Below are 27,822 nucleotides of genomic sequence, written 5' to 3'. Positions count from 1 at the left end.
GGTTGAAAATTGAATTCTACAAAAATGGTGGTTCATGGTGGTTGGAAAAATTGATGATGATGGCATTTTTGTAAATAAGAAGAAATGGTTAGGGTGTATTTGGTTTTTTGTTAATTTCGAAATTAATAAAAAAATAAATAAAAATGACAATTTTGTGAATAATTCAAAAACGTAGGGATAATATGGAAATTTTATTGATGAATAGTATGGACAAAAAAAAGGGTTGATTTTGGATTTGACTTGAAAAAGTAGGTTGGTTTTGAAAAACTCCCTTAAAAATTTTGCTGTAGAAAAAAATCTACAATTTTTTTTACTGTGGCTTTAACTTTTATTCCTGTAGAATTTTATGGAAAACTTTAAAATATTGCTTTGGATATTTGGCTCTGCAGAGCACTTGTACAGCTGTAGATTATTTCAAGAGCTGTGATTTTAAAATTTTTTTATTAAAGCTTGATTGATGTGAATTTAGTGCTCTATAAATAAATAGAGCTGTGGACAGCACCTACATCCACTACCAATCACACCCTAAAACAAAATGATGGCTATACTACAAAGTAGCAAAGTTGATATGTTTGATCAATTCAAGACAGATTTGGAGACAGTGTATGATGTCTGTTGGTTTTCACTTTGGAACCAATAAATCGACAGCTAAGTAATAGCATCCAACCATAACAGTGGATGCAACACAGATTCGAGCCATCCTTGTTCCAATCCCTCTGTCTGTATGATGGATACCTGTCCATCTCTCTAATCTCTTTCCTTGTTTATTCCATTTCAGAAACTTCCTCTCTTTTGTCATATACTGTAAAATCAACAGAAACCAAACTAGATGAGTTTTCATGTTTCTTGTATGACAACCAACCAAAAACCCATATTCTTTTTTTACCTTTGGCAATATTACACACTGAGCACGTGTTCTTGCTGTGTCAAAGCTATGAGATGCTGCAGCTGCAATGGCACCAGAAAACCCAGCGGCAATGCTAATAGCTACCGGAGATAAAGGCCCGACTTCTTCTTCAGAACTGAAACTCAACGATCATTAAACAATCACTACACTTAAATGATAAAACTAGTAGTTTAAAATTACCTGGGGAGAGGATTCGTTCCGACTGCTTTCCAACCGATCATTGCCTCGTGAAGAAACTACCATGTTCCGAAGAACACTCCTCCGTAAAGACAATCTCTTATAAGACCTGAAAGAAGATTTCTCCATAACGCTCTCACTCCTTCAAGTGATGCAACATCTAGGGGTCTCTTAACATCCATGGCTGACGGTGGGTTTCCTGTTCCAGTGGTACTTTTGCAATGCGGCTGCCATGGTTGGGTGTTTGATAACAAACTGACGGTTTGTGTCAACGAATTCATATCAAGATTGTATCGTCTAAGCAGTTTTGTGATCATGGGTGAAACCACTGTTGATGATGGTTTTGATGGTCTCTAGAGTGTAAGCGAGAGCAGTTCCCAGCGAGACAGAGGCTGATGCGGCGATGGCGTGTGTAGCAAAATGATGATTCTTAAGAAGCTTATCCATTTCACGGAGATAAAATACGAAAGAGGTTTATAAAAGGGGAGGTATAAATGTTCGACGAAATGCCTCAGCGAAAGTATACAAAAAAATGTTGGTCAAACCTCTGTTGCTGTTTCAGACAAGAACACGTGTCTCTCCCAGAAATTTCTTGGAGATTAAGTAAACATAAACCTCATCTTCAGAGTTGCTGTTAGTAACCAGATCGAAGCCTAAGCGTACGATGTCAAAGACGACGATCTATGCTAATCGGATGAAAGATCTAACCATGCTGGTCCTCCCAAAGCCAAGTAAGATTGGAATCTGCCATCACGCATAACACTTCGAGCGATATCACGGGCGATGATGTTCCAAAAAGAACAATCTGAAACCCTCGTCGTAGTGTCTCATTATGGTTGAGTAGGTTGCGGTAGCAAGGCCAAAGCTGAGCATAGGAGATACCTTGAAAAGCAGATTGAAGATCCAGTTCAGTGATTATACTGTGAAAACAGAAAAACGGCTTATTTATGCCTGAACTAGGGGTTGCCGAGAAAATAAGTGCATGAACTTTTAAGACGTGCCAAAACATACCTCCACTAAACATAAATTTGAAATTCATGCCCGAATTATATAAGTCGCCGCTAATCATGAACTCTGTTAATTAATTGTTAACAGCGATGACTAGGATGCTTAGTTGGCTGATGAGTCCGAATAGTCAATAATTGGGCCAAATCGAAAATCAGATTATAAAGGGCTTAAATTGATAATGTTGATAATCTTATTTTCGATTTGGCGTAATTATTGATTAATCTGACTCATCAGCCAACTAAACATCCTAGTCATCCCGTTAACAGTTAATTAACAGATTTACAATGCGCACGTTGTGGAGCAGAAGAAGAAAGAGTGAATAATTTATTCTTTGAATGTCCTCCGTTTGTCCAAGTTTGGGCTCTTTCGAGTATTCCTTCGAACTCACAAGTTTTTCCACTTCAATCCATTTTTAGCAAATATGGATCACTTGTTTGGGAGAATTGTACCAAATATGGATATTCATCAATTTGAATGGATTATATGGTATATTTGGAAAGCTAAAAATAGCATGGTTTTCAGTAATATATATGTGGATCCTAAAGATATTGTTAAGCTTGGAGAAACATAAGCTGCAACATGGTTGGAGGCACATGCATCACTCTCACAACAAATTACACAACAGGAAGAAACAATTTTGACAGCATTTCTTTCGATTCAGGGATGATGATTTTTCACAGATGGATCATGGAAAGCCCATAATATTTTTTCAGGACAAGGATGATATACCCTTTTAGAGGGTTTTGATGGTTTGATGGGGGCGAGAAATACAAGGGCTAGTTTTTCTCCATTACATGCCGAGTTGGAGGCTTTCATCTGAGTTTTTGAAAGTATGAGAAATCTACAACAATTTCATGTGACGTTTAAAACAGTCTGTTTCCAATTGGTAAAGATGGTTTCTAAACCTGCAGAATGGCTAGCATACATAAGTTATTTAGAAGACATCCGGATCCTAAGAGGGAGTTTTAATCACTCTGTGATTATTCATGTACCAAGAACGAAGAACACAAGGGTTGACAGCTTAACACGCAATGTTTAGAAGCAAACGTCATTCGTCGTTCACATGGATTCAAAGTTACTAAGTTGATTCACACAGTCTTAGTGAGTCTGTATGTCGATGGTAAGAAAAAAAAGATTAAGAGCAAAACTACAACATATCTCTTCAATTTTTCGGTTTCCTTCTTTGAAAATGGAGTCGCTTAGTTGATAAGTGTAAACAAGTGAAAATGGAGCCGCTAAAAACAGATAATTATTCAGTAGTTTTGAACTTTTGAGACTTTGACTGTGTCAAAAGTCAACTTGACTAATGAAAAAGAAGAGCATCAAAATCCAAACGCAGGGACGCGCTCAGAACGCCAGACGCGCCTGAAATAAAAAGACGCGTTGGAAACAAACGCTGGGTGGAGTGAGGAAAAGGCGATTGTAAGAAACCAAACATTCCCGAGATCCCTAAAAATTCTAAAAAGAAACCCTAAATTCTCTACTCCTTCACGCTCCTTGCGTTCCTCACTCGCCTTCTTTGCCTCCCCACTCGCCTTCTTTGCTCTGCTGTTTTCTCTTTTCTCTTTTCTCTGTGTCTCCCTCCCTTTGTCGCTGTCTGGGTGGCCGAGAAAATGGGCAAATCCAAAGTCTTAAAAAATTCCTGAAATTTCGTGGATTCTTGCCTTATGATACATAAAGTCTGTATCTTTTGTGCTTAATACCCAATGAAAGTAAGCTTCTTTATTCTCTGCTGTGTCTTATGGACTAGAACTTGTCATGTTACTACTGAAAGTTCTTCACTTTCCTATTGCTATGTGTGTGTTAGCTAAAGGAAAGTATGTATCTTTTATGCTTAAAATACTTATGAAGTTCGGTTCTTACATTTCCAGGTGCTAATCATGTAAGTGTTATCTATTGGGAGGATTCTCTAGTTGCTTCCGAGTGTGTTAATAAGGTACTTTATAGTGAATCCAGATGTGGCTAAGTTGAAGATGGATTTGCAAGAGAGCAATAACAATCAGATGAGTGATGCAAATATGGTTGAATCTCATAATAACAACGAAGATGTAGGAGGAGTTATTGTTGATGATCTCAGAACAGGAGGACATCTTGGTGCTCTTGATCTTGAGCCACGGGATGGTATTGCCTTCGACACACACGAGGCAGCTTATACGTTTTACCAAGACTACGCCAAATCCATGGGCTTTACTACCTCCATTAAAAACAGCAGGCGGTCCAAGAAGACTAAAGATTTCATCGACGCCAAGTTTGCTTGTTCTAGATACGGTTCCACCCCCGAGTCTGAGAGTGGTAGTAGCAGTGGTCGAAGGTCGAGTGTGAAGAAAACAGATTGCAAGGCAAGTATGCATGTGAAGAGAAAATCGGATGGGAGATGGATCATTCATGAGTTTATAAAAGAACATAACCACGAGCTTCTACCTGCTCTTGCTTATCATTTCCGGATTCAGAGGAACATCAAGTTAGCTGAGAAGAATAATATCGACATCTTGCACGCCGTTAGTGAACGGACCAGGAAAATGTATGTTGAGATGTCGAGACAATCTGGGGGATATAAGAACAACAAGGGGCTTCTTCTTCTTCAGACCAGTGAGGTTGATAAGGGTCGTCGGTGTTTGGCTTTGGAAGAAGGAGAATCTCAACTACTGCTTGAGTACTTTAAGCGTATTAAGAAAGAAAACCCCAGATTCTTTTATGCCATAGACTTAAACGAGGAGCAACGTTTAAGAAATCTGTTTTGGGCTGATGCTAAGAGCAGAGATGATTACGTGAGTTTTAATGATGTTGTATCCTTTGATACTACTTATGTCAAGTTTAACGATAAGTTGCCTCTAGCTTTATTTATTGGGGTGAACCATCATTCCCAGCCTATGCTGCTTGGCTGTGGATTGGTTGCTGATGAGTCTACGGAGACATTTGCGTGGCTGATAAAAACATGGCTTCGAGCAATGGGTGCTCGAGCTCCTAAAGTTATACTCACTGACCAAGATAAACTCTTGATGGCTGCGGTTTCGGAGCTGTTACCGAACACTCGCCATTGCTTTGCGTTGTGGCATGTGTTGGAAAAGCTTCCTGAATACTTCTCCCATGTGATGAAACGGCACGAGAACTTCTTGCGGAAATTCAATAAGTGCATCTTCAGATCGTGGACGAGTGATCAGTTCGATATGAGATGGTGGAAAATGGTGAGCCAGTTTGGACTTGAGAATGATGAATGGCTGCTATGGTTGCACGAACACCGCCAGAAGTGGGTGCCCACTTTTATGAGCGAGGTGTTTCTAGCGGGAATGTCGACATCTCAGCGTGCAGAAAGTGTCAACTCTTTCTTCGATAAGTACGTTCATAAGAAAATAACGCTGAAAGAGTTCTTGAGGCTGTACGGTGTGATGCTGCAGAATAGGTACGAGGAGGAATCCGTTGCGGATTTCGATACTTGCCACAAGCAACCCGCGTTGAAGTCTCCCTCTCCCTGGGAGAAGCAAATGGCAGCAACTTACACCCACACGATATTCAAGAAATTCCAAGTCGAGGTCTTGGGGGTTGTCGCTTGCCATCCTAGAAAGGAAAAAGAAGACGAAAACATGGTGACGTTCAGAGTTCAAGACTGTGAAAAAGACGACGAGTTCCTTGTGACGTGGAGCAAAACTCAGTCAGAACTCTGCTGTTTCTGCTATATGTTTGAATACAAAGGGTTTCTCTGTCGGCATGCTTTGATGATTCTGCAGATGTGTGGCTTTGCTAGCGTTCCGCCTCGGTATATTTTGAAAAGGTGGACAAAAGATGCCAAGAGTGGAGGAGCAGACCAGATACAGACCAGAGTTCAGCGGTATAATGATTTGTGTTGTCGAGCCATTGAATTGAGCGAGGAAGGTTGTGTCTCAGAAGAAAACTACAACATAGTATTGCGCACACTAGTTGAGACCCTGAAAAATTGTGTCGACCTAAACCATGCTAGAAACAACTTCGCTGAGTCTAATAGCCAGCTTAATAATGGTGCTCACGAAGAAGAAAACCATGTATTGGCCGCTGTAAAAGCAACAAAGAAGAAGACTGTTGTTAGGAAAAGAAAGGTGGGTCAGTTGTTATTGACTTGTCTGCAAATTTATTATTTGATACTCAAATTGATCTTGTGCAGGGACAACCAGAGGCTAGCCAAATGCTCGAATCTCAACCGAGCTTGCAACCAATGGTTTGTGCTTTCTTTGGTTCTTCTCCTATTCATTCTTGATGGCCTTATATAGTCTGCTGCTGGTTCTTGTGATTGTTTTGTGTAGGAAAATATAAGTTCAGAGGGAATGAGTATGAGTGGTTACTATGGTCCTCAACAGAACGTTCAAGGATTGGTATGTTGATTATTATTATTACTTAACCTGGCTAAGCAATTCTCATGTATACTAAACCTGTTTTTAACTGTGGATATAGTTAAATTTAATGGAGCCACCTCACGAAGGCTACTATGTAAATCAACGAACCATACAAGGCCTGGTGGGTTTATTATATATATATATACACATAAATGCTTGAAATCAGAAAAACACCACCTATGATGCCTTACCTATATATGTGCCAAGTATAAATTCTTGTGAAATGAGATTGTCATGTTTATGTTCTTATGATTTCAGGGACAACTGAACTCCATAGCACCAGTGCAGGATAGCTTCTTCACGAACCAGCAAGCCATGCCAGGGCTGGTACATTTATGCTTCCATACTTTATAAACTCTTAATTTATTTTAGAACCATGTAATGTTATGAGTGATCTCTTGCTTTTCCTGCTACAGGGTCAAATGGATTTCAGGCCTCCTCCCAACTTCGCTTACAATTTACAGGTTTCAGCTCCATAAAAGTTGCTGCTTTACTTGGAATGATAATTTTTCTTTTTGTGGTTTAACCCACTTGGTTTTTTTCCTTTTCTTTCAGGATGAGCATTTGAGATCTGCCCAGTTGCCTGGTAGTTCATCAAGACAGCTATAGAAACTCAACAGATCTTCCATTGGACCTGAGTTGCAATTGACAAGAACAAATAAAATCTTTTAGTTTGGTTTATGTATATTATGTGATCCCTTATCATGTATGAATATTATATGGCTGAAATGTTGTGCATTTTGGTTTTATGTCATTAAATAGAAGGGCATCTTTTAATAACGTTGTCCATACGCTTGTTCTGTTCTGGCGGTATGATTACCCGGCCTTCTCAAGTTTAAGTTTAAGTAATAAATGTTCGTTGTCAGAAAAAAAAAAATAATGCTGTCCAAACAGCCAAGCCTTCTCTTTATGTTTTAATGCAGTTTTTAATGAATTTTTATATAAATTAGTGTATAAGTTTGAGTACATTTATCTGTAAGCCACGAACCAAATCATATTAAACCGAAAAAACCGAAACCATAATTGAATTGAACTTCTTAAATAACCGAGCAGATCATATATCTAGAACCAAAAAAATTGAGACAGAACCAAGAATCAAATGGGTACCTGAATTTTTAAAATACAAATTGTATACTTACAAATATTAATTGTACTTAATTTCTAAATAACCAAATATCCTAAAATACTATTTATAAACCAAATTATCTGAATAGCCAACTAAACCAAATATTTTTTATTCAAAATGTTAAAAATTACTCAAATTATCCGATGTTTTTATCTGAACAATCCAAATTTTCCGATAGTTAAACTGAAACCCCAAATTATATTTTTATCTATAAATCCATAATTACCCAAAAACAAGAATCGAACTGGAACTGAATTGGATCCAAAATTTTGTTTGCATATTAGGTGATTTTCAATTTTGCTACTGAACCAAACCAAAATCCAAAATAACCCAACTGAAATAGAACCAAACTTTGTAAGTAAATGAACGGTTCCTAAATTTCTAGAACCAAAATACCAAAAGCCAAAATACCCGAACTGAAACTGATTGATGAGGACTAATAGTGTGTCTACATTTAAATGGTGCGAAGAAAGCATTTTATTTTTATAAATGATTTTAACTCTCTTTAGTGGGGTATATATATTGTTTATAGACAAATTAAGATATAAGCAATGTTTTTTATATCCATACCTTGAGTCTAACATGTAAATCCTGTGGCCGTATATAATTCGGATTAGCTTATGTTCTTCATGTAGCATTCTATAAAAGGTTCTACCAACTTATATGTTTACACAAAATTCAGATTTTATGAAACCCCATTAATTAAAAATCCGAACGCCTTTAACCTATGAACCGACACCGTTGACCCGACCATTATAGAAAATATTATAATATTTTTTTTATATTGATTAAATTTTTCGTATATTTTATAATCGTACTTAAAAGTAAATAAACTATTTGATTTGTTGTATAAAACAAATGCATTGTTTTTATTTTATGCATTTTAATTGATAGGTTTCATAATGATCAATACTATTTTAGTTTTGATATAGATTTTTTTGTTTATAAGAATATTAGTGGTGTGTCTGTGCTACGCGAAGATTGTCTACTTTTTATTATTTTTTTGTTGTATTTTTTTTGCAAATATATTTTGTTTTTTTATGCAAAATATTATATTGCGTTAATATATTTTGTTTCAATAGTAATGATAGTTTTCCGAGTGTGGTCATTGTTTTGTCGTTCGGTAAAACTAAGTATAAGTTATTAACACTTTCTGTCTCAACACAACATTTAATTAGTAAAACTGTTTTTCTTGGGGGACGGACTACACAACTAGTAAACACTTTAAAGGAAAAAACATAATTATGAATTAAAATATAATAATTAAAACCCCATTATGTATTGTAAAGAAGTCTGAAATCATAGATGTGTTTTCCTGCATCTATGATTTCAAAGAGTAGGAAAACTTTTCATCTAACAAAAAAAAAAGTCAATAGCCATGATCTCTCCTCCTTTCTTCACACTGTGTGCCTGCAAATAAAAAAGTAGACACGCCACATGAAGGAGATGGTAATTCACCATTGTTCTTGGGGTTGAAAGTAAATAAAGCACTGAAGTTGATGAAGAGATGAGATTTGTTGACATCTTAATCCCTGTTTATAGACCAAAAAATCAGAAACATAGAGATGTGATGAAGTGAAATTTAACAGTACATAGTGGGACGCCTGGATTGAAAAACATAACGAGAAGAGTTATTGAATGTATATAAGACGATCTCCAATGACATTCTATTTTTTCCTCTATAATTTACATTAAAATAGAGTAATTCTATTATAGTGTAACTTTTATTTCAATGGTGTTACTTTATTATAGAGTGAAATATAGAAGTATGTCACTTTTCCACTCCAAATATAGAGTAAAATATGACATTTTTCCATATTTCACTATAATAGAGTTACTCTATTTTAGTGTAAATTATAGAGGAAAAAATAGAGTCTCATTGGAGATGCTCTAACCGGATGAAAAGAGAAAGCGTTTCAAAGGAGTTACGAACAGTCTATACCTAAAACATGTGAGACAACGATAGTGAGATATGGTAAACTATGGTTGGGCTTAGAAGTGGTGTACGAAGCCCATGGAGACTTGCGTAACATTTTTCATGATCGAGAAGAGTCTGCCATGTGTCGTAAGGAAGAATATGGTGTGTTGAAGTGGCACACTAACAAGAGAGAATAGTTAACTTTATCAGTATAGATAAATAATGGATTTAGACCTGTTAATAAAATTAAAATTTTGATTGCTGGTATGAATTTTTTTTTTTTTGTTGGTATGAATTTTTGTACTGATCATAGATTCAATGGATTAAATTAATGTAGTTTTAAGCACAAAAACCAAAAGATAAAATTACTATTAGTGAGAATTAAATTTCCTTTGTAAATTTAGGAGTCTCTTTGGAAAAAATTTGACATACATTTTTAAGGGAACATAACAAAAATTTTTTTTTTTAAAGTATAGATTTTCGTATAAAGTCTGTTAATCCGAGACAACTAGTTTCATTACAACAAAGTAATTATTAGATTAGGCTACAGCAAAACACATCCACGTTTCCTGCTAAGTTTGGTTAGTTGATTTGCTACGGAAACTAATTTTAAGGGTCGGTTCTAGAAACTAAAACAAGATGTAGAGATGATGTATCTGGCCAGAAAATGATGAGCTCGGTGGGACAATGTCGTGTCAGAGTTTCTAACCGGATATTCTATATATAAAAAAAACACGAATTTGGGTTTGGTGGGTGGGCCCGTAGGTTAAAAGAAAAACTGGAGGACAAAAGAAATGAAACCTTTAGAGTTGGTTGGTGAAACAGAGAGCAAGAATCAAGATTTGACCAAAACACGAGAGAGAGAGAGAGATTCGATGGAGAAAGTGAATCAAACGTTCTTCTTATCTCATGGCTCTCCTACATTGAGCATTGACGATAGCTTGGAAGCGAGACAGTTCTTCAAATCATGGACCAACAAAGTTTTGCCACAGAAACCCAAATCGATCTTGGTCATCTCCGCACATTGGGACACAAAAGTTCCAACCGTCAACACTGTTCTCCGCAATTCCACCATCCACGACTTCTATGGCTTCCCTGATCCCATGTACAAGGTCTCTCTCTCTCTCTCTTCCTCTTTTTTCTTACCAGAACCCAAACTTTTGTCTCACCCAGAATCTAGATGAATTAGGTTTTATCCTAAGCCCTACCCACCGTTGAAGAAACACATCAATTTTCAATCTGTGGTCAATTATATCAAAAAGTTTCAATCTATGTGGTCATTTTTGAAACTTGCAGCTGAAATATGAAGCACCTGGAGCTATTGAATTGGGGAAGAGGGTAAAAGAATTGTTAATGGGAGAAGGAGGAATGAAACGTGTTGATGAAGATAAAAACAGAGGACTGGATCATGGAGCTTGGATTCCTCTTATGTTGATGTATCCAGAGGCGGACATACCTGTTTGCCAGCTCTCTGTTCAATCATCTCAAAGTGGGACTTACCATTACAACATGGGCAAAGCATTGGCTTCACTTAAAGACGAAGGTGTTCTTATCATTGGATCAGGAAGTGCTACTCACAACTTGAGGAAGCTTGACTCTAATATAACTAATGGCTCAGCTGTTCCTTGGGCTTTGGCGTTTGATCATTGGCTCAGAGATTCTCTTCTTCAAGGAAGGTATAAACTACAGTTACAAATATATATATATATATATATATATATTTATTTTTTTTGGTTAGTGTTACAAGAATCATTGATTGTACGTATTATGTGTGTTATAGATATGGAGATGTGAATGAGTGGGAAGAGAAAGCCCCAAATGCGAAAATGGCGCATCCTTGGCCTGAGCATTTTTACCCGCTGCACGTTGCAATGGGTGCAGCAGGTGGTGATGCAAAGGCAGAGCAAATTCACACAAGCTGGCAGCTTGGTACTCTGTCTTATTCATCTTACAGCTTCACTTCTTCCCTTTGAAAATATTTCATGTCTATCTCCTTCACTTTGTTCTGTCTCTACTTTTAATATACGCTTTGTGTATTTCATCTATTTACAATAATCCAAATCTTTCCTTGTATGCAAATACAAAATCTACTTTGTGAACGACAAGAAGAAAACAAGTCTGTAATTGGTTTATATATACATTATATTGGATTGTCTTTGATGTATGAAAAAAAATGGAGCACATCCATTGCTTTAAACTTTAAAGTTCTCAAACAAAACAGTATTAGTTTCTGAATATAATTAACTTATATTTAAGTTTTAATTAAAAAAATTATTTCAATCATAAAATGATAATTTTCTTTATGGTTTCTTACAAAGTTCTCATATGAAAACATTTCTTCACTCTCTCTCTTTCTTTTTTGATGATTTATGTCCACTTCAAAAAAGCATATGTGTAATCGTGTAAAGTATACTCGGTTGGGTCTGGTGGGTGTGGCCCCTCCCTATCTTTCTTCCCCACATAATAATAGAAAGGCAGAGAATACTCAGGTGAAAAAGAGGCAAGAATCATCAAGAAGACAAGAACACACACACATAGTAAGAGAGAGAGGGAGACTCAATGGAGAAAGTGAATCAAACATTCTTCTTATCTCACGGAACTCCCAGGTTGAGCATAGACGACAGCTTGGAGGCCAGAGACTTCTTCAAATCATGGTCCCACAAAGTTTTTCAACACAAACCCAAATCTATTCTAGTCATCTCTGCACACTGGGACACCGAGTTCCCATCCGTCAACACTGTTCTCCGTAATACAACCATCCACGACTTCAATGGTTTCCCTGAGCCTATGTACAAGGTCTCTATCTCTCTATTCCGCTTTCTTTCTTACGCCAACCCTAACTTTTGTCTCACCGACAATCTTAGGGCTTGTCCTAAACCCTAACCAGATAGCAGATCGTTTAAGAAAAGAAACGCATTAGTTTTCAATATTTGTGGTCAACTAACTTATGATTCTTGCAGCTGAAGTATGAAGCACCAGGAGCTATTGAACTCGGAAAGAGGGTTAAAGAACTGCTAATGGTAGGAGGAGGAATGAAGCGTGTTGATGAAGATACAAATAGAGGACTTGATCATGGAGCTTGGATTCCTCTTATGCTGATGTACCCAGAGGCGGATATACCCGTTTGCCAGCTCTCTGTTCAGTCATCTCAAAATGGGAGTTACCATTACAACATGGGCAAATCATTGGCTCCACTGAAAGCGGAAGGTGTTCTTATCATTGGCTCTGGAAGTGCTACTCATAACTTGAGCAAGCGCGGCTATAACGTCTTTACTGACTCTTCGGTTTCTTGGGCTTTAGAGTTTGATCTTTGGCTCAGAGACTCTCTCCTTCAAGGAAGGTTGAAACGATTGCTACCAATAACAAACATCTTTTCTTACTGGTTAATGTTACAAGAATCATTGTTTGTTCCAGATATGGAGATGTGAATGATTGGGATGAGAAAGCTCCGAACCCTAGAATGGCGCATCCATGGCCTGAGCATTTGTACCCGTTACACGTTGCAATGGGTGCGGCAGGTGATGATGCAAAGGCAGAGCAAATCCACACAAGCTGGACAAGTACTTTGTCTTATTCTTCTTATAGATTCACTTCTTCCCTCTGAAACACTTCATTCACTTGTTGCGTCTCTTCTCTTAATAAGCTTTTGTGTATTTCACTTCTCTTTAATTATCCATATGTATCAAAATACAACTCCTTCATTGAATAATTTCGATTCTCTACTCTAGCAATTAACTTAAGTATACATTCTGCTTCCTTGTCTTGTAAGTTAAGAGTTTCCACTTTTTACCTACACAAAGAATGGTGTTTTCTTTGCTTATCTTATTTTACTCTGTTCTTCTCTTAACTTTGCACCACATCCCATTTTTGGCATGAATCGTTGCGCCGCTCACGAGTTCAACCGACTCTGACGATCCACGTGATAGAGTAAAACAGTTACTTCAATTTATATCCAAAAACAGAGAATCAACGTACCAGGTAAGGTTTACGCTTTGAGAGTGAGTCTGATGAGCAAAAGTGGCTATGAAATTTCTTCTAAATCCATAGCACTTGGTGAAGTCATTGATGAACCAAAAGCTTGTGAAGAAGTTTCTTAAAAGTTTGCCAAGAATACGATACAAACATATCATTGCAGCACTCGAACAAGTTCTTCATACATTGCAGCACCTTTGAAGATATTGTCTCATGGAGCATCTATGGTATGTTAAAGGGCTTTAACATTATGTCTTTGAGACAGGAGGGAGCTTTTGTGTGCATGGAATCATTGACAACACCCTGGTCCAAAGAGCAACAAGGAAGGTGAGAGTGGACAGTCTAATCATCCATGAAGAACTGGATTTGAGGACAAATCATGTAAGACCCGATCCTGGCTTTCAACCCCATTGGACCTGCGGCCTTACCCAAATGCAATCCGATCCTTAGGTTCTTTTTAGGTCCAAAATTTTCTAAGTATTTTCAATGTATATGCGGTTTAGAAACAATTCAACCAATATATATGAACAATGGGGCAAATCGATTGTATTAACATAAAATGAGATTCAGTACATATGTTTAAGTTGCACTATAGGCTATCATAAGTTCATTCCTAATTCGATCTACCAAAACACCACACAACTTACACACTACTGACCGAGTCTTCACGGCTCCTTGGCGTACCACGAGTAATCACAGATCCTGAAACCGTAAACCATAACATTAGACACAATCAGATAACCTATCAATCGATTCTAGCAATGTATGGTTCGGTTTCAATATCTACTTCATAAATCTCTATCAAATCCAACATATATTGAGCTGCCATACTCAGATCCCATCTAAGTACAATCACCCTTTACCAAAACACAATCGAGCCGCCCATAGTCCAATCCGACCGCACAGTTTAGACATAGGATCAATCGGCTTACCTTTTAGTCTGTCCCATGGGCTTTAGACTTACTTACCACAACCGGCCAACGCCCATGCCCAAGATTTGGCACATGAAACCGTTTAGGAACAGAACAACACCATGTTGTCTTTTAGCCGTCCGGTCCAATCGATCATATACGTCTCGGCCGATCATACCTTGGTGCGCGTCCAGCCTGTTGGCCTTGGAGCACGATTGATACACTACAATAAATATGTACATTGTTAGCGCGAGAAATATGCTATAGTAGATGTTTGATAGCGAATTCACAAATGCTATGTATACGGCAGCCATCATAGGTACCCCTCCTACGATAGTGTTTTCTGAATGCTACGAAATATACAGATACGATAGCAACACTTATATGATATTATTAACTTAACTATAGCTTCTGATTCGTGTTATGATGTACATATAATGACATTGATATAAAGCTATAACTAGAAATATAACAATTAAAAATTATTTTGTAACTGAAAATAAAATAAATTTTATTTGGTTTACAGATTAATTCTGGTTTACAAAACTAAACCAGAAATTAAAAAATAAAATCAGACCACTACAATTTTCCTAACTCGGTTTACACTTAACCAAACCTAACCTAAACCTAAAGAAAAAACTCCTGCCGCCTCCTCCATAGCCTTGTCCCTCTTCCAGCAGCCATGAACCTTGCTTCCTCCAGCCACCATGAACCTTGGCTCCTCCTATCTTTACCAAAAACAAAACAAAATCAGATTCGTAATAGAGCAACAGAGAGAAGGAGATACACATATACGAAGAGAGAGAGAGAGAGAGAGAGAGAGAGAGAGACGTCGACCGTGGTGGTGGTGAGACAAGGGGGAAAACGGTGGTGGTGAGACGAGGAGGAGACACGGTGGTGGTAAGATGAGAGAGGCGTTGAGAGAGATGGGCGAGATGAGAGAGGCGTTGAGAGAGATGAGAGAGAAGAGAGATATTGGATATGAGGATGAGAGGTTAGAGTGAAGAGAGAATCGGGGAAAAAAAAGCAGAGAAGGAGATGAGATGAGATCTGTCGTGAGAGAGAGAGAAGAAAAAAATAAAAATTAAATTGAATAAATCTCTACCTTTAGATCTAAGTTAATCCAAAGGTTAAGAGTGTGATCTAGGTATTTGAATCTGATTGGCCAGAAATTTTGTCTTTCTTTTTCTATTTTTATTTTTGTTTTGTTCTTAAATATTTGATAATTTGTTTTCTAAGTATTTTTTCTTAGTTATACCTTATATAAAATTTTGTATTTTCGAGTTTATAATTTAAGTTTAGAGTTTTCTTTTTTGAACATAATAAGTTTATATTTATTTTAAGAATTGATGTTTAAGTTTGAAAATATTTGATTAATATCAAGACTATGATTTAAGATTTTGGATCAAAGTATGAAAATATTAGATTTGAATATTAGGTTTCAGATTTGTAGTTAACTTTTCAAAATTTTAGTTTCGAAGTTTATATTTAGAGTATTGTATGTATAGTAAAGTTTAGTGTATATGGAATATAAAGTTTTGATTAAGGGGTTGGAATATAGTATTTGGGGTTTAAATTATGATTTGAAATTAAATTATGAATTTAAATTTAAGATTTAAGTTAAATTATGAAAAAGTTTAGATTTTTAAGGTTTATATTTAAGGTTTAGGGTTTAAAAGAATTTTAGGGTTTAGGGTTTTAAGCATGTACAAAAAAACCGTGGCATTTCGTGGCTATTTTATAAAGACCTACAAAAAATTTCGTAGTATTTCGTAGCTAAATCGTAGCAAGAATATAATCTTTATAAATTGTCTTTTTTTTTCCTTCAATCTTTGATGATTTGTTTTGTAAATAATTTTTCTTACTTATACCTTATTTCAAAATTTATACTTTGTACTTTGGAATTTAAGTTTAAAGTTATTTTTGAACATAATAAATTGATATTTATTTTAAGAATTAATATTTAAGTTTGGTCATCATTTAAAAAGTTTGTATGTTTACACATAATGTATAATTTATGTTTGAAGTTATGATTTAGGATATAGAGATTGATTAAAGATTAAGGATATGTGGTTAGGAAACTATAGTTTAAGATCAAGAAGATTAAATTTTAAGTTTAATTTTAAGATTTGAAGTTATGATAGAAAAAGATTAGAGTTTTAAGGGTTGTGTTTAGTGTTTAGGGTTTAAAACCATGTTTAAGGTTAAGGGGTTCAAATAGCTTTTCTTAGCATTATAAAAATGCTATTATAAGTCTTTTGTAGTTTTATTAAGCCGCTTAAATAATATTTTTGGCGCTTAAATCTAAATTCCCGCTAAGTACTGGTAAAACTGGTGATTTTATTTTTCCCGCTCACGTATTTCTTAAAATAGCATTAATTAAATGCTATTTTAGGTTTTTCTCTATCATAGCGTTTATCTAATGCTATTATATAATACGGAAATTTCTAAATCATCTACGATAGCAGTTCGGTAAAACGTGCTATAATAATGTGCTATTAATGTATACTTTTTTTGTAGTGATACATCCGGCCTAAGCCTCAAACTGTCGCAATGGTTAAGGAAAATGTACAGTCAGTTACTTAGTAACCGCCTGATCCAACCGGACAAACACTTGGCCGATCGGCCATGCGTACGTCCCACAGGAGGGTTATGGACTACGATTGTATGAACCAGCCTTGGCCTTGGTTCTTCTAACCCATCCCAACCATTACTTAGATCACATGTACAGAAGAAGAAGAAGAATATAAATCAATAAACATGGGGAGAAAGGGATGTAACCAATCACCCATAGCCTTAGACTCGATTGGTCTAACCGATGGTCTAGCCGATGGATCGCCTGCTCACTCAACTGACCTTGGACGTGTGTTCCTGAGGGTTGGAGTCCTTCTCCATGCCTTTCTCTTTGCCTCTGGTATCCATACCACACGTCCCTTGTCTTCCCAAAACGTTCTCCTTCTCGCCAGAACTCTAAATCACCTCGACCGCCTTGTTATGGTCGGCCAACTCTCTCTCTCCTTTCTCTCTTTCTTTCTCGGCCTTTGCCTTTTGTTTCTTTGAGAAACTGATATGAGAAATCGATCAGAATGGCCCTCAGCTGACCTAGCTGAGTGAGCTAGTTATCCAGCTGGTCGAGCTGGATCACTTTATCCGAAATCTGTCTCAGCGCCGTCTAGCTGGTCGAGCTTCGTGTTTGCGTCGCCCATCTACTGTTAAACTCGTCCAACGTGATTAACTTTGTTTCCATTTTTATTCGGTTAAGTCTCAGCCTTCTGATTTCCTTAACTATCATTTCGGCCATGGAACACTTGCCTTTTGGTCACATGACCAGCTGGTACGTTTCCTCAAACCATATGGCCCGCCCCGACGGTCCCATCTAGGATCAGGGACATGACAAATCCTCTTGAAAGAAGAAGGGATGATGCAATCCCGATGAGTAGTAGACAAAAAAGTATGATCTCTTGGTCTAGAGCAGAGGGAAGAAGAGATGTTGTTTAGCCGATGAGATTTATTCTGAATCTTATTGGGCTCATTCATGAAGTTCTGGACCGAGAGAAAGGCTACAGGCGCATTCACAAAGTTTTGAACCGAGAAAAAGACTACTGGTTTTGGATGCAACCCCGTGGATGCAACTCTGTGGATGAACCTGAGTGGATGCAACTTCCTGTATGCAACTCTGTGGATGAAGAACCTGAGTAGATGCATTATTACAATGTTCATAAAGAAGACCCATTTGCAATCTTTGATAGGTCTATTATGAAATCTAAGTCCAAGAAGCTAATTGAGAATTGTTGGCCTTATTCAGAATCTGGAAAGTGAATAAAAAATACTTGGCCAAACCACCATCACCTCAACCACCTTCATTTACTCCACTTTTTCAATCACCTCAACCACCACCTAACTATTTATCACTTTTTCTATTTTATGTTTTCTATGATGTTCATACATCAAGTCTGTCTTTTCTATTTAGTATTTTCAAATTTGTTTCGGAAACCTCAATCATCATTCTTATCATAACTTTTTTCATTTCAAATTTTGTGATTCATAACTTTTTTCATTTCAAATTTTGTGATTCATTTGTTTTATGAACAATTTGATTGTGGAGGTGTGTGAATCCAAAACAATCAACAAATTCTCAAGTTGACTCAGTATGTCATATCCAGAACGAGAGAAGTGAATCTGAGACAATTCCGCAAGCTTAGTGTGACCAATCAATCCATTTATCCAAGTCAGAGGAATTATAGCTAGTTAGCTGGCCGACACCCTACCCTTCAAACAAACCATCAAACCATTTAAATCAACCATCTACCATCAACCCTAATTCGATCTAACAATAATCAGAGTGAGATTCATTGGGAAAGTTGCATAAGGTCTACTAGCTGTGCTGTGGAGCCTGGCATTTCTTTCCTTCCAAAGTGCATATATGCAAGCTTGGAAAATGAGCTTCAAGATGAGCAGCAAGTTCAAATCTCTTTTTTTTTTTGTGCTAAAACTATTAATGAATCGCTAATTAAATGTTAAAATCAATATGGATCTCCCACGTTATTATTTATTTTAATGCAAATTCAAAACAAATGCAAAATTGAAAAGTCATAGAATGTATAAACGGAGAAAAAAGAAAGAAGCCAATTTAGAAAAATTGCGCGATTGGAGGGAAAGCCACTAAGAAAAATAGGAACAAACACACATTTAAAGAAGAAGAAGCCAATCCAAAAAAAAGAAGAGAATTCCGACAAAAAATTTCAATGGCCGTTAACGGTGACGACAAAGTTTCAGAAACAGCTTCAGATCGGCCCGTTAGAGTCTACGCTGATGGCATCTTCGATTTGTTCCACTTCGGTCATGCTCGCGCCATCGAACAAGCAAAAAAATCGTATGTACCTTTCATTCAATCCCTCCCTCTGGTTAATTTTTTTTCCATCGATAATTTGATCAATATAACTTAAATCATATAAACAAAATGAATTAGGTTTCCGAACACATATCTGCTGGTAGGATGTTGTAACGACAAGATTACCAACAAGTTCAAAGGCAAGACCGTCATGACGGAGTCCGAGCGTTATGAATCTCTCCGACATTGCAAGTAATGTTAACCCTATAGATTATATATGTAGCTTATATATATATATATTGTGTGTTGGTTTTATTCATATGGTGTTGTTGTTGTCAACAAGGTGGGTCGATGAAGTGATTCCAGATGCACCATGGGTTCTCACCATAGAGTTTCTCGATAAGCATAAGATCGACTACGTAGCTCACGATGCTCTTCCGTAAGATTCCACAAATAACAATTGCAAAAAGGTTAATACTTTGTGTTTTGTCTTAGCTTTTAACTGTATTTGTTGTTGGTTTCTTGTTGTGCAAGCTATGCGGATGCTAGTGGAGCTGGAAACGATGTTTATGAGTTTGTAAGTTTCTTCCCTTTGGTTATCTCTTCGGACTCATGGTGTTTTTTAGCGGTTTTGGGCTTTGGTTTCTTGCAGGTGAAGTCGATCGGGAAGTTTAAAGAAACGAAACGAACAGAGGGGATATCGACATCAGACATAATCATGAGAATAGTTAAAGATTACAACCAGTATGTGTTGCGTAATTTGGACCGAGGATATTCAAGAGAAGAACTCGGTGTCAGCTTCGTTAAGGCAAGCTCTCCATTATTCTCTTTTATTTTTCCTTAATGTTATAATTGTATATCCAACATGATGCACTAACAATCTTATGGACTTGTTTACTACAAACAGGAGAAGAGGCTTAGAGTGAACGTTAAACTGAAGAAACTACAGGAGAAAGTGAAAGAACAGCAAGAGAAGGTTGGAGTTGGTGAATCTTTATTCTTTAATGATTTTGCTTCCTTTAGTGAATGCACAGTAACTTGTAGTTGAATGATCTTCAGAGGGCGTCACCCCTCCTTTTTGATTCTTACATCTAGAGGTTATATTATTGGTGACCACTTATATGGCTACTGAATCCTGGATCTTTTATTTTTCTTGGCAGATACAAACCGTAGCAAAAACTGCTGGGACTCACCATGACGAATGGGTTGAAAACGCTGATCGCTGGGTTGTTGGATTTCTCGAAATGTTTGAGGAAGGTTGTCATAAAATGGTATGCCAAAGCATCAGAATGGATTTGTTTCTCTCAGCTTTGGAGATTTCAAAGTGTTTCCATATATGTCAACTGATGTCTCCGGTTGAGTGTTTTTCAGGGAACAGCTATCAGAGATGGGATCCAGCAAAAGCTATTGAGGCAAGAGTCAGAAGAGAACCGGCGCTTGAACGGCCTGTCAAATGCCAAGGAGGAACAGATTTTTGATGACGCTGGGTTTGCAAAAGGAGATTAAAACTATCATAATGATCATGAAGGTTCCTTAAATGAGAGCAACAAAAAGAATAAGATAGTAAAGAAATGAGAGTTCTTGGCTAATGATTCAAGAGTTTCCACAGCTATGGCATTAGTATTGCTTGTTTTATTATGTTCAACTTGTTGTTACTTTCTAAGACTCACATGCAGCAGAAGTTAAAGCTGTCACTGATATAGAATATATGATCAAAACACTCAAAAATGATAACATGGTGGAGACCATACATAGAAATATATAAGCGAATAAAAATAAACAAAATAAAATCAACATATCTATCCATCAATGGTCTCGTAGTATTGTTACTTGAAATATAAAAGCAAGAACCAAAGACAAAATTAAAATTAAAGTGGGATATATATAATTTCAGCAATTGCAGAAGTTGAGAAGCTTGACATCAGCGATTGAATCTCTCTTCTTTTTTGACTTCTTGAAGTGTTTTGAAGCTGCATTTAACACACCATCCCATCCCTAACACAATCTCCACATATATTATAGAATATAAATCACATTGAGAACAAAAATAACAGAGAAAAAGAAGATCATCATCAATGTATTTACCTTAGTATGAAAAGGAAAGCAGCCGCTATTGGGAGAATCTTCATTCTTTATCGAAGACATGTCTAGTTTCACTAACTTACTCTTCTTCATTTTCTTGTTCATTGAAATCTTCATCATCTTCTTGCCTTCTTGAAACTCTCCGAGTTCAAGGTTACGACAAACGCAACTGTCGGAGTTCAGATCGGAAGGGCTTGCGTAGTTTCGAGGCAAGAGAGGAGACCAGAGAGAGCTCTGCGTGTAGTCGAATCCGAATGCATAGTTGTCTGGAAACTTGCAGAGTAGCTCTTGACACATTACAGGTTGCAAGTATTCAACTATTTTTGTTGTTATAAGAGGACAGTTCTCCTTCTCTTCTTCTAGACTTATTTGCTTCACCATCTTTGTTTACTTTCTTAGCTTTTGTTGTTTCTGATCTTTTTTGGTTTTCTTGGATACTTTGGGTTGAGTCATTCTTCTTATAGTTTAGGTGAAGATCAAGAAAAAAGAAAGACCGCTGGGGTCATATTTTGGAGGACGTGTCTTCTAGTGGTTGGATAACATAAATTGACTTCATGTATAAAAAGTTACCGTTGGAACACTAATACTGCGATCGGCGCAGGAATCATGTAGTGCGCCACTGCCGAATCCAACATTGTTAATACTATTTATTTATGTTATGCCGTTATTCTGCTAAATCCACTAACAGCGATCTTGATTATTACAGGTTATAATTAGAGACCCTTATAATTATGCGATGGTGAGAACTCGTGCATTAGATTTTTAAAATAATTAAAAATTTTGATTAAAAAAATTTTGACGGAGAAAAAATTGAAATCTTGTAATAATAAACATTTATAAATGATGTAAATTTAGTTTTATTAAAAATGAATTATTTTTAACATAGACGAGTGAATGTAGATTGAATCATGTAGTCTTTGGTTTAGGGTTTTGTAAGTAGTGTTGATATTTTTAGGGTAAAGATTTTGAAATCTTATATATAATTTTTGTTTGTTTAATTTGACCTATATGTGTTTACTGATTATGTAATAACTTGATTTAAACACTTTATAAGTATATTTTAAGCTTAATGAAGTGTTTTTTCGCTTAGTTATTTGATTATAGGGTCTGGAAGACTCGCGGAAGGCTTCTTAGGAAGTCTTCGAACACATCCCGCCTAAATTTTAGTAGAATTTAGGGTTCCCAGCTAAATTTTAGAAGAATTTAGATTTTCCGCCTAAATCGGAGTCTTCCAGAAGTCTTTTAGGGCTCATGTATTAGATATTAAAAGTAATTAGTAAATTTTATAAGAAAATATTTCCAAAGAGAAAAAATTGAAATCATGTATTAATAAGAATTTATAAATGATGGAAATTTAGTTTTACTAAAATTAAATTATTTTTAACATAGATGAGTGAATGTAGTTTGAGTCATGATAGCTTTTGGTTTCGGATTTGGTAACATATGTTGTAGTAGTGTTGGTATTTTTAGAGGAAGATTTTGAAATCTTATATATATTTTTAATTTTTTTAACTTGACATTTATGTGTTTAGTGACTATATAATAACTTAATTTAAATACTTTGTAAATTTCTTTTAAGTTTAAGAAAGTGGATTTTGCATAGTTATTTGATTATAGGGTCTGGAAGACTTCCAGAAGACTTCTTAACGAATGGTTTACAAGACTTTTTGAGAAGTCTTCCAGTGCAATTTATATTAGAAGACTTCGTAACTTCTAAACCGAATCGGACCTTAATTTTACATTCAATTTTAACATAACCGAATATACACCAACATATATTTAACCTAAGCTGATAATTTACGGACATATAAATAGTATTTTTTTCACTTTTCGGTGTTTCTTAGAATTTTTTTTGTAAAAACGCGAAAACCCTAGATGTTTGCTTAGAGGCGATTTCTATGGCGATTTCAATGGCGATTATAAAGGCAATTTCCGGCGAAACTCTTCTCTGTCCTTTTCACCTCTGGTAATCTTGTTTTTTTTTCTGGTGAATCTTGTTTCTCCTTCGTCGCCGAAGTGTTTTTTAGTACATTAAACTAACCCGCTTGATTTTTTTTCAGATCTGAAACCGTTTCTGTTGTAGTCGAATTCCACTTCCAGTAAGTTGTTTCTCTTTGCTGTTGAATCATTTCTGAACTGAAACCGTTCGTTTCTCCGTCGTGACTTCTTCTTTCCTGTCGAGTTTGGCAAATCTGTAACCAAAGCTGTCGTCGGTGACCGTTCTCTGTTTTGCACCTCAACTTCTCCGCTTTCCGACTGTCAGTTCACCCATTTGTTCGATGTACAAGGGTTTCTCTCGATTTGATTAGTCTTCTACTGGAATACTTCGAAAGACTCCGGAGATATTACGGAAGACTTCCAAAGACTTCATGAAGACTTTCGAAAGACTATAAAGTCTTCCGGAAGTCTTCCAAAAGTCTTCGCATGTTGGTTTGTTTGTTATGCTCAGTTTGTGTTTGAAATTTTGGTTTTTCAATGTTTTGCAGGCTGTAAAATGGAATTACCAGAACTTCCGAAGAGGATGTTCACCTTAAGGGAAGAGCCCATTCCATCGAAAAGCATTGCGTATCATACCGATGACCCAAAGTTGCTTCCTTCTGTAAAGGCCGCTCTACATGATGATGAATGGGAGGAGATGGAAAATTCAAGGTTGGGAGTGTACATCAAGTTTCGGGAGTTCAACTTTGGATGGGAGTCAAGGCTGGTTCGTTACATGCTCTGTTTCCAGCTCGATATCAAGAAGAAGTATGAGCTATGGTGTCTTATTGGTCCAGAACCATTGAGGTTTTCCCTAATTGAGTTCGAGCACCTCACTGGTCTAAACTGCGAATATACTGAGAACCTAGACAATCTAGATGTAGGGGTGACAGATGAGATGGCTTGTTTCTGGGAGTTGATGAGTGTGGATATTGATGTTTGTCCAAGGTCTCAGCAAATAATAGCAGCATGTCAGAGGTGTGGAGAGTGGTCTCGGGTTGACCGCATGCGGCTTGGACTATCACGCACTGGAATCAGAGCATTATTCAAAGATTCAGCAATGTTTGAAGTCATCATGTTATAACTCTTCCCTTCGAAATGTGAACGTGTCCACAACTTGCGGTCGATTTTCTCCAAATAATCCCAACATCTCCAATCAGTAAGCTTTATAAGCTCATAGAGCTTATTAAATTCTGAGACCTTGAATGCTTCCCCTGCTCTGCCGGCCATATCCTTCTGTTGCAGCCCTTTATACTTGTCATACACGTTTCACTGAAGGTGTACAAGACAAATACAATGGTGTGCACGTGGATACCATTTCTCTTTAGCTGCAAAAATTGCGGCGCATCTATCGGAAATTATACTTAATTCATAGCTATCTTCTACAATAGTTGACAACCTCTAGAAAAACCACTTCCAAGAATCCATGTTCTCGCTATCCACTACTGCGAAAGCAACATGGAATACATGGCTGTTTGCGTCTTGCCCGCTGGCAGTAAGCAAACACCCTGTACATGTGGGTGCCGTCCACCACAAGGACCTTCCGCAGATGCTTCCACCCATCGATACATGCCTTCAGCAACATGAATGCATACTTGAACCTTGTTTTTCCTTCTTTATCCACTTCGGTTTTAATATCGGTGATTGTTCCAGGATTTGCGTATTTAAATACGTGGATGTGCTGTGGTAGCATCTTGTAAGACTCCTCTTTTGTTCCTTGTGCAGACGCAATTGTTAGTTCTTTCGCTTTCCAAGCTTTCCTGTATGTGCATGTATAGCTGAATTCCGTTCGCAATACTTCCAGAAGTTCCATTGCACAAGGTCCACAGTGGAGTCTTTCGTATTTTGACCGCAAAAGCGTTGCAAACACTTTTGATGTACCATGTTTTTTGTACTGTCCTCGAACGTCGGAAGTGCATACATGTCCCAAAATTGCCTTCTTCACACTATAAGTAGGAGAATCACTGAGTTTCTTAGCTATTACCCTCCAACTACATTGTTTGTCAATGCATTTCGCCGTGATGAAACGTTTGCAATGCCTCAGCTTAAACCTGCACACCTAATGACTATTATCACAACTCAGCAATCTATAGCTGGGGCTAATCCCTCATAACCTATTTAAACCCTAAATCTAACAATGGAACTACTCAGACATGGCTAAGTAATTCATAACATCAATTAGGTAAGAAAACTTCATTAGAATAGTAAATAGATATTAATGGAGTTCCAATCACAAATTATAACTTTGGATCTTCTCTCCAATCTATCAAAATCCTAAAAACCTTTGCTAATAATAAAAAACTAGAAACACAAGAAAAGCACACTTTGCCTCTAACATAGTAGAAAAGCTTATATAATTAGGTTAAAAATCGTCAGGGGTAATATTGTAAAATGGTGAAGACTTGGGCTTCAAGTCGGCTGTGACCAAACAAGCTTTATGCGCGCTTCGCTGTCGATCGATGTTCTGATGTGAACATCGATCGATATTTGTTCCTCAATATCGACCGATGGTCGAGCTCGATGGTCATCTCGGTTGCTTGTCCCAAATATCTCTAAAATGCTCCAAAATCATCACTTATCTACAAATCACTCTTGATCTTATAAATATAATAAATTGACTCTATAATATAATAATCTATCTATAACAATAAAACAGACTTGTTTCTCTCCTCGTGCGTCCACGTCATCAAGGAGAAGATGGCGAATTATGACACGTGGCAGCTCCATATATTAACTTACGAATCATTTGTTTCTTTTGCTTCGTGGGCCTATCGTGTTTCTGCTATATTGTTCAGGCCCAATGTCTATAGGGTTGCAGGTTGCATCATCTTAGTAAATCGACAAACAAATTCTGCCGCCGCTTCCCTTCTCTTGAGGTGATGCCTCTTGCGAAAACCCTATAACTGCATTGGTTTTCATTTATTTGCTCCTTAAATCCGTCCATTAACGTGTTAACCCACTTGTCCATCGACCTCTTCATCTTTCTAGGTAACCTCAGAAGACAACCGAGCCGGCACCGGCTTAGCTATTATATAATGATGTTGTCCCAATCCTTTGATAAGCAGAAACCACATCAGATGACTGAGTCGAAACAAACTTTTTGTTATTCTATTATTTGTTGTACACTTTGAGTCTGGTTTGCTGGTCTTGATTTTATGTTTGGATTGGATGTTAACTACCCATGTTTTGTTGTACCTTTTTTTGGAAATGGATTACACCAAAGATGATGGGGCTGGCCACAAAAACTTATGTGTATCATTGGTCAATTGAAGGTTTGTATTTGTATCTTTTACATACTGTCATCTTCTCAATATCTTGTATATGTAGTTTGTCAATCTGTTTAACCAGGGGATCTTGAAGATCATCAACCACCATACCTTCTTCAACTGGAGTTACAATACAGAGACAGATTCTATTGATTGCTTGAACTTCCTCCTTCTTCTTTATTAATTTCAATTAGCTGATGAGTTTTTATTGTTTTGTTCCTTGTCATAGAGTAGTTGTGGACATGTGCGTCAGGAGGTGGTGACTGTGAGAGATCGACTGGAGAAGAAAGAGCAAGATCCAGGATTTTCGAGTCTGAGTAAGAGGAGACGAAGCCAGAGATTCACGCCAAAGAACAAGATAGACAAACTTACAAGGTAAGACATTGGCTTTTGTTTTGCATATGAATTTTCAGCTACATCACAGGGTTTCAAATTTATTATTAAATCTATTCTTTTATATGCTTCGTGAAAGCACTTTGTTATGTTGATCTAGGACATGAAATGCATTTTTCAATTTTCACGGTGATGAGAGAAAATTTCGGACGAAACAACAGTTGTAGCAAGATTTTGGTTGCTAATGGATTTTGTTTGAATATTTCATAGAGGCACAATCAAATTAAATTATCATTTGAAATGGGTTGCTTGAAGCTATATTGTTGTTTCAATGTATTCTTCTGTTCTTGAGACATCGAGAAAGTGCATGATACCACTTCCACGCGTTGTAATTCATTTTCCCGTTATTTTACAATATTGATTGGTGAGTTTTTCCTTGCATGTCATCAGGAAATAAAGCTTCCCAAATACTTTTTAAGCTGTTCATTGGTGCATTTGAGTGAGATCCTAAGACCCTTGGGAGCAATGCAAATGCAGAGTCAAAGTTTGGGTGACAATTATTGAACACACGGGAATTATCAAGAAGAGAAGTCATATAATAAATCAAATTCCATTTTTTCTGTTTTGTTTAAAAGTTTTTGATTTTTTGTTATATATTAGGCCGAGTAAATTTATGAATATCATTGTAACTTCAGGTTGTAGGAATATATTTAATTTCCTTTTTGATTGACATCCAAACCTCAAGAGACAAAATATGCGAGAAAAGACCATCCTTTTTTAGCTTTTTCTTACTCCATAGTCATGGTTACATGATTTCCTTGAACCCTCTTTAGACTGAATAGAACGTAGGGGGTCTCGGAAGAAAACCGTTGGTGTAGAACAGCCAAATAAAAGTGAATTTTAACACTTCAGATGAGGCGTTAAGTCCACATAATTCCATACACGTTCTT

General features: G+C 36.8%; 5 protein-coding genes, 1 long non-coding RNA gene and 1 pseudogene across 7 annotated transcripts; 4 read left to right on the top strand and 3 right to left on the bottom strand.

The window, feature by feature from the left end:
• Positions 1–622: 622 nt before the first annotated feature.
• On the bottom strand, positions 623–1,835 carry LOC106297557 (annotated as a pseudogene).
• Positions 1,836–3,488: 1,653 nt separating this feature from the next.
• Positions 3,489–7,233, top strand: LOC106300325 (protein FAR-RED IMPAIRED RESPONSE 1). The gene is made up of 8 exons (XM_013736445.1): positions 3,489–3,804; positions 3,964–6,162; positions 6,228–6,281; positions 6,367–6,435; positions 6,515–6,577; positions 6,715–6,783; positions 6,873–6,920; positions 7,012–7,233. Exons 2-8 carry the CDS (start codon positions 4,066–4,068, stop codon positions 7,063–7,065), a joined length of 2,454 nt encoding a protein of 817 aa, XP_013591899.1. The 5' UTR covers positions 3,489–3,804; positions 3,964–4,065; the 3' UTR covers positions 7,066–7,233.
• A 3,047-nt stretch (positions 7,234–10,280) lies between these two features.
• LOC106298268 (extradiol ring-cleavage dioxygenase) lies at positions 10,281–11,655 on the top strand. Its single transcript, XM_013734365.1, has 3 exons — positions 10,281–10,612; positions 10,797–11,176; positions 11,281–11,655. Exons 1-3 carry the CDS (start codon positions 10,295–10,297, stop codon positions 11,471–11,473), a joined length of 891 nt encoding a protein of 296 aa, XP_013589819.1. The 5' UTR covers positions 10,281–10,294; the 3' UTR covers positions 11,474–11,655.
• A 273-nt stretch (positions 11,656–11,928) lies between these two features.
• On the top strand, positions 11,929–13,318 carry LOC106298581 (extradiol ring-cleavage dioxygenase-like). The gene is made up of 3 exons (XM_013734720.1): positions 11,929–12,296; positions 12,461–12,840; positions 12,915–13,318. Exons 1-3 carry the CDS (start codon positions 12,060–12,062, stop codon positions 13,102–13,104), a joined length of 807 nt encoding a protein of 268 aa, XP_013590174.1. The 5' UTR covers positions 11,929–12,059; the 3' UTR covers positions 13,105–13,318.
• Positions 13,319–14,877: 1,559 nt separating this feature from the next.
• On the bottom strand, positions 14,878–15,442 carry LOC106299032. 2 transcript variants are annotated; one of them, XR_001261653.1, is made up of 2 exons: positions 15,215–15,442; positions 14,878–15,111 (listed from the first exon to the last, which is right to left on the bottom strand). It is a non-coding gene; the product is annotated as an uncharacterized LOC106299032 (long non-coding RNA). The 2 variants fall into 2 exon arrangements; XR_001261652.1 differs by having other exon boundaries at positions 15,221–15,440.
• Positions 15,443–19,041: 3,599 nt separating this feature from the next.
• LOC106299351 (choline-phosphate cytidylyltransferase 2) lies at positions 19,042–20,907 on the top strand. Its single transcript, XM_013735457.1, has 8 exons — positions 19,042–19,256; positions 19,353–19,466; positions 19,558–19,653; positions 19,749–19,791; positions 19,867–20,022; positions 20,122–20,190; positions 20,375–20,485; positions 20,586–20,907. Exons 1-8 carry the CDS (start codon positions 19,129–19,131, stop codon positions 20,718–20,720), a joined length of 852 nt encoding a protein of 283 aa, XP_013590911.1. The 5' UTR covers positions 19,042–19,128; the 3' UTR covers positions 20,721–20,907.
• A 197-nt stretch (positions 20,908–21,104) lies between these two features.
• LOC106297556 lies at positions 21,105–21,677 on the bottom strand. Its single transcript, XM_013733772.1, has 2 exons — positions 21,300–21,677; positions 21,105–21,209 (listed from the first exon to the last, which is right to left on the bottom strand). The coding sequence occupies exons 1-2, from the start codon at positions 21,675–21,677 to the stop codon at positions 21,105–21,107; spliced, it is 483 nt and encodes a 160-aa protein (XP_013589226.1).
• Between the last annotated feature and the right edge of the window lie 6,145 nt (positions 21,678–27,822).

This window comes from Brassica oleracea, chromosome C6 (genome assembly GCF_000695525.1).
Source record: "Brassica oleracea var. oleracea cultivar TO1000 chromosome C6, BOL, whole genome shotgun sequence".
NCBI classification, from domain to species: domain Eukaryota; kingdom Viridiplantae; phylum Streptophyta; class Magnoliopsida; order Brassicales; family Brassicaceae; genus Brassica; species Brassica oleracea.
The sequence above is the reverse complement of the archived record's forward strand: the minus strand, read 5'-3'. Positions and strand labels throughout refer to the sequence as shown.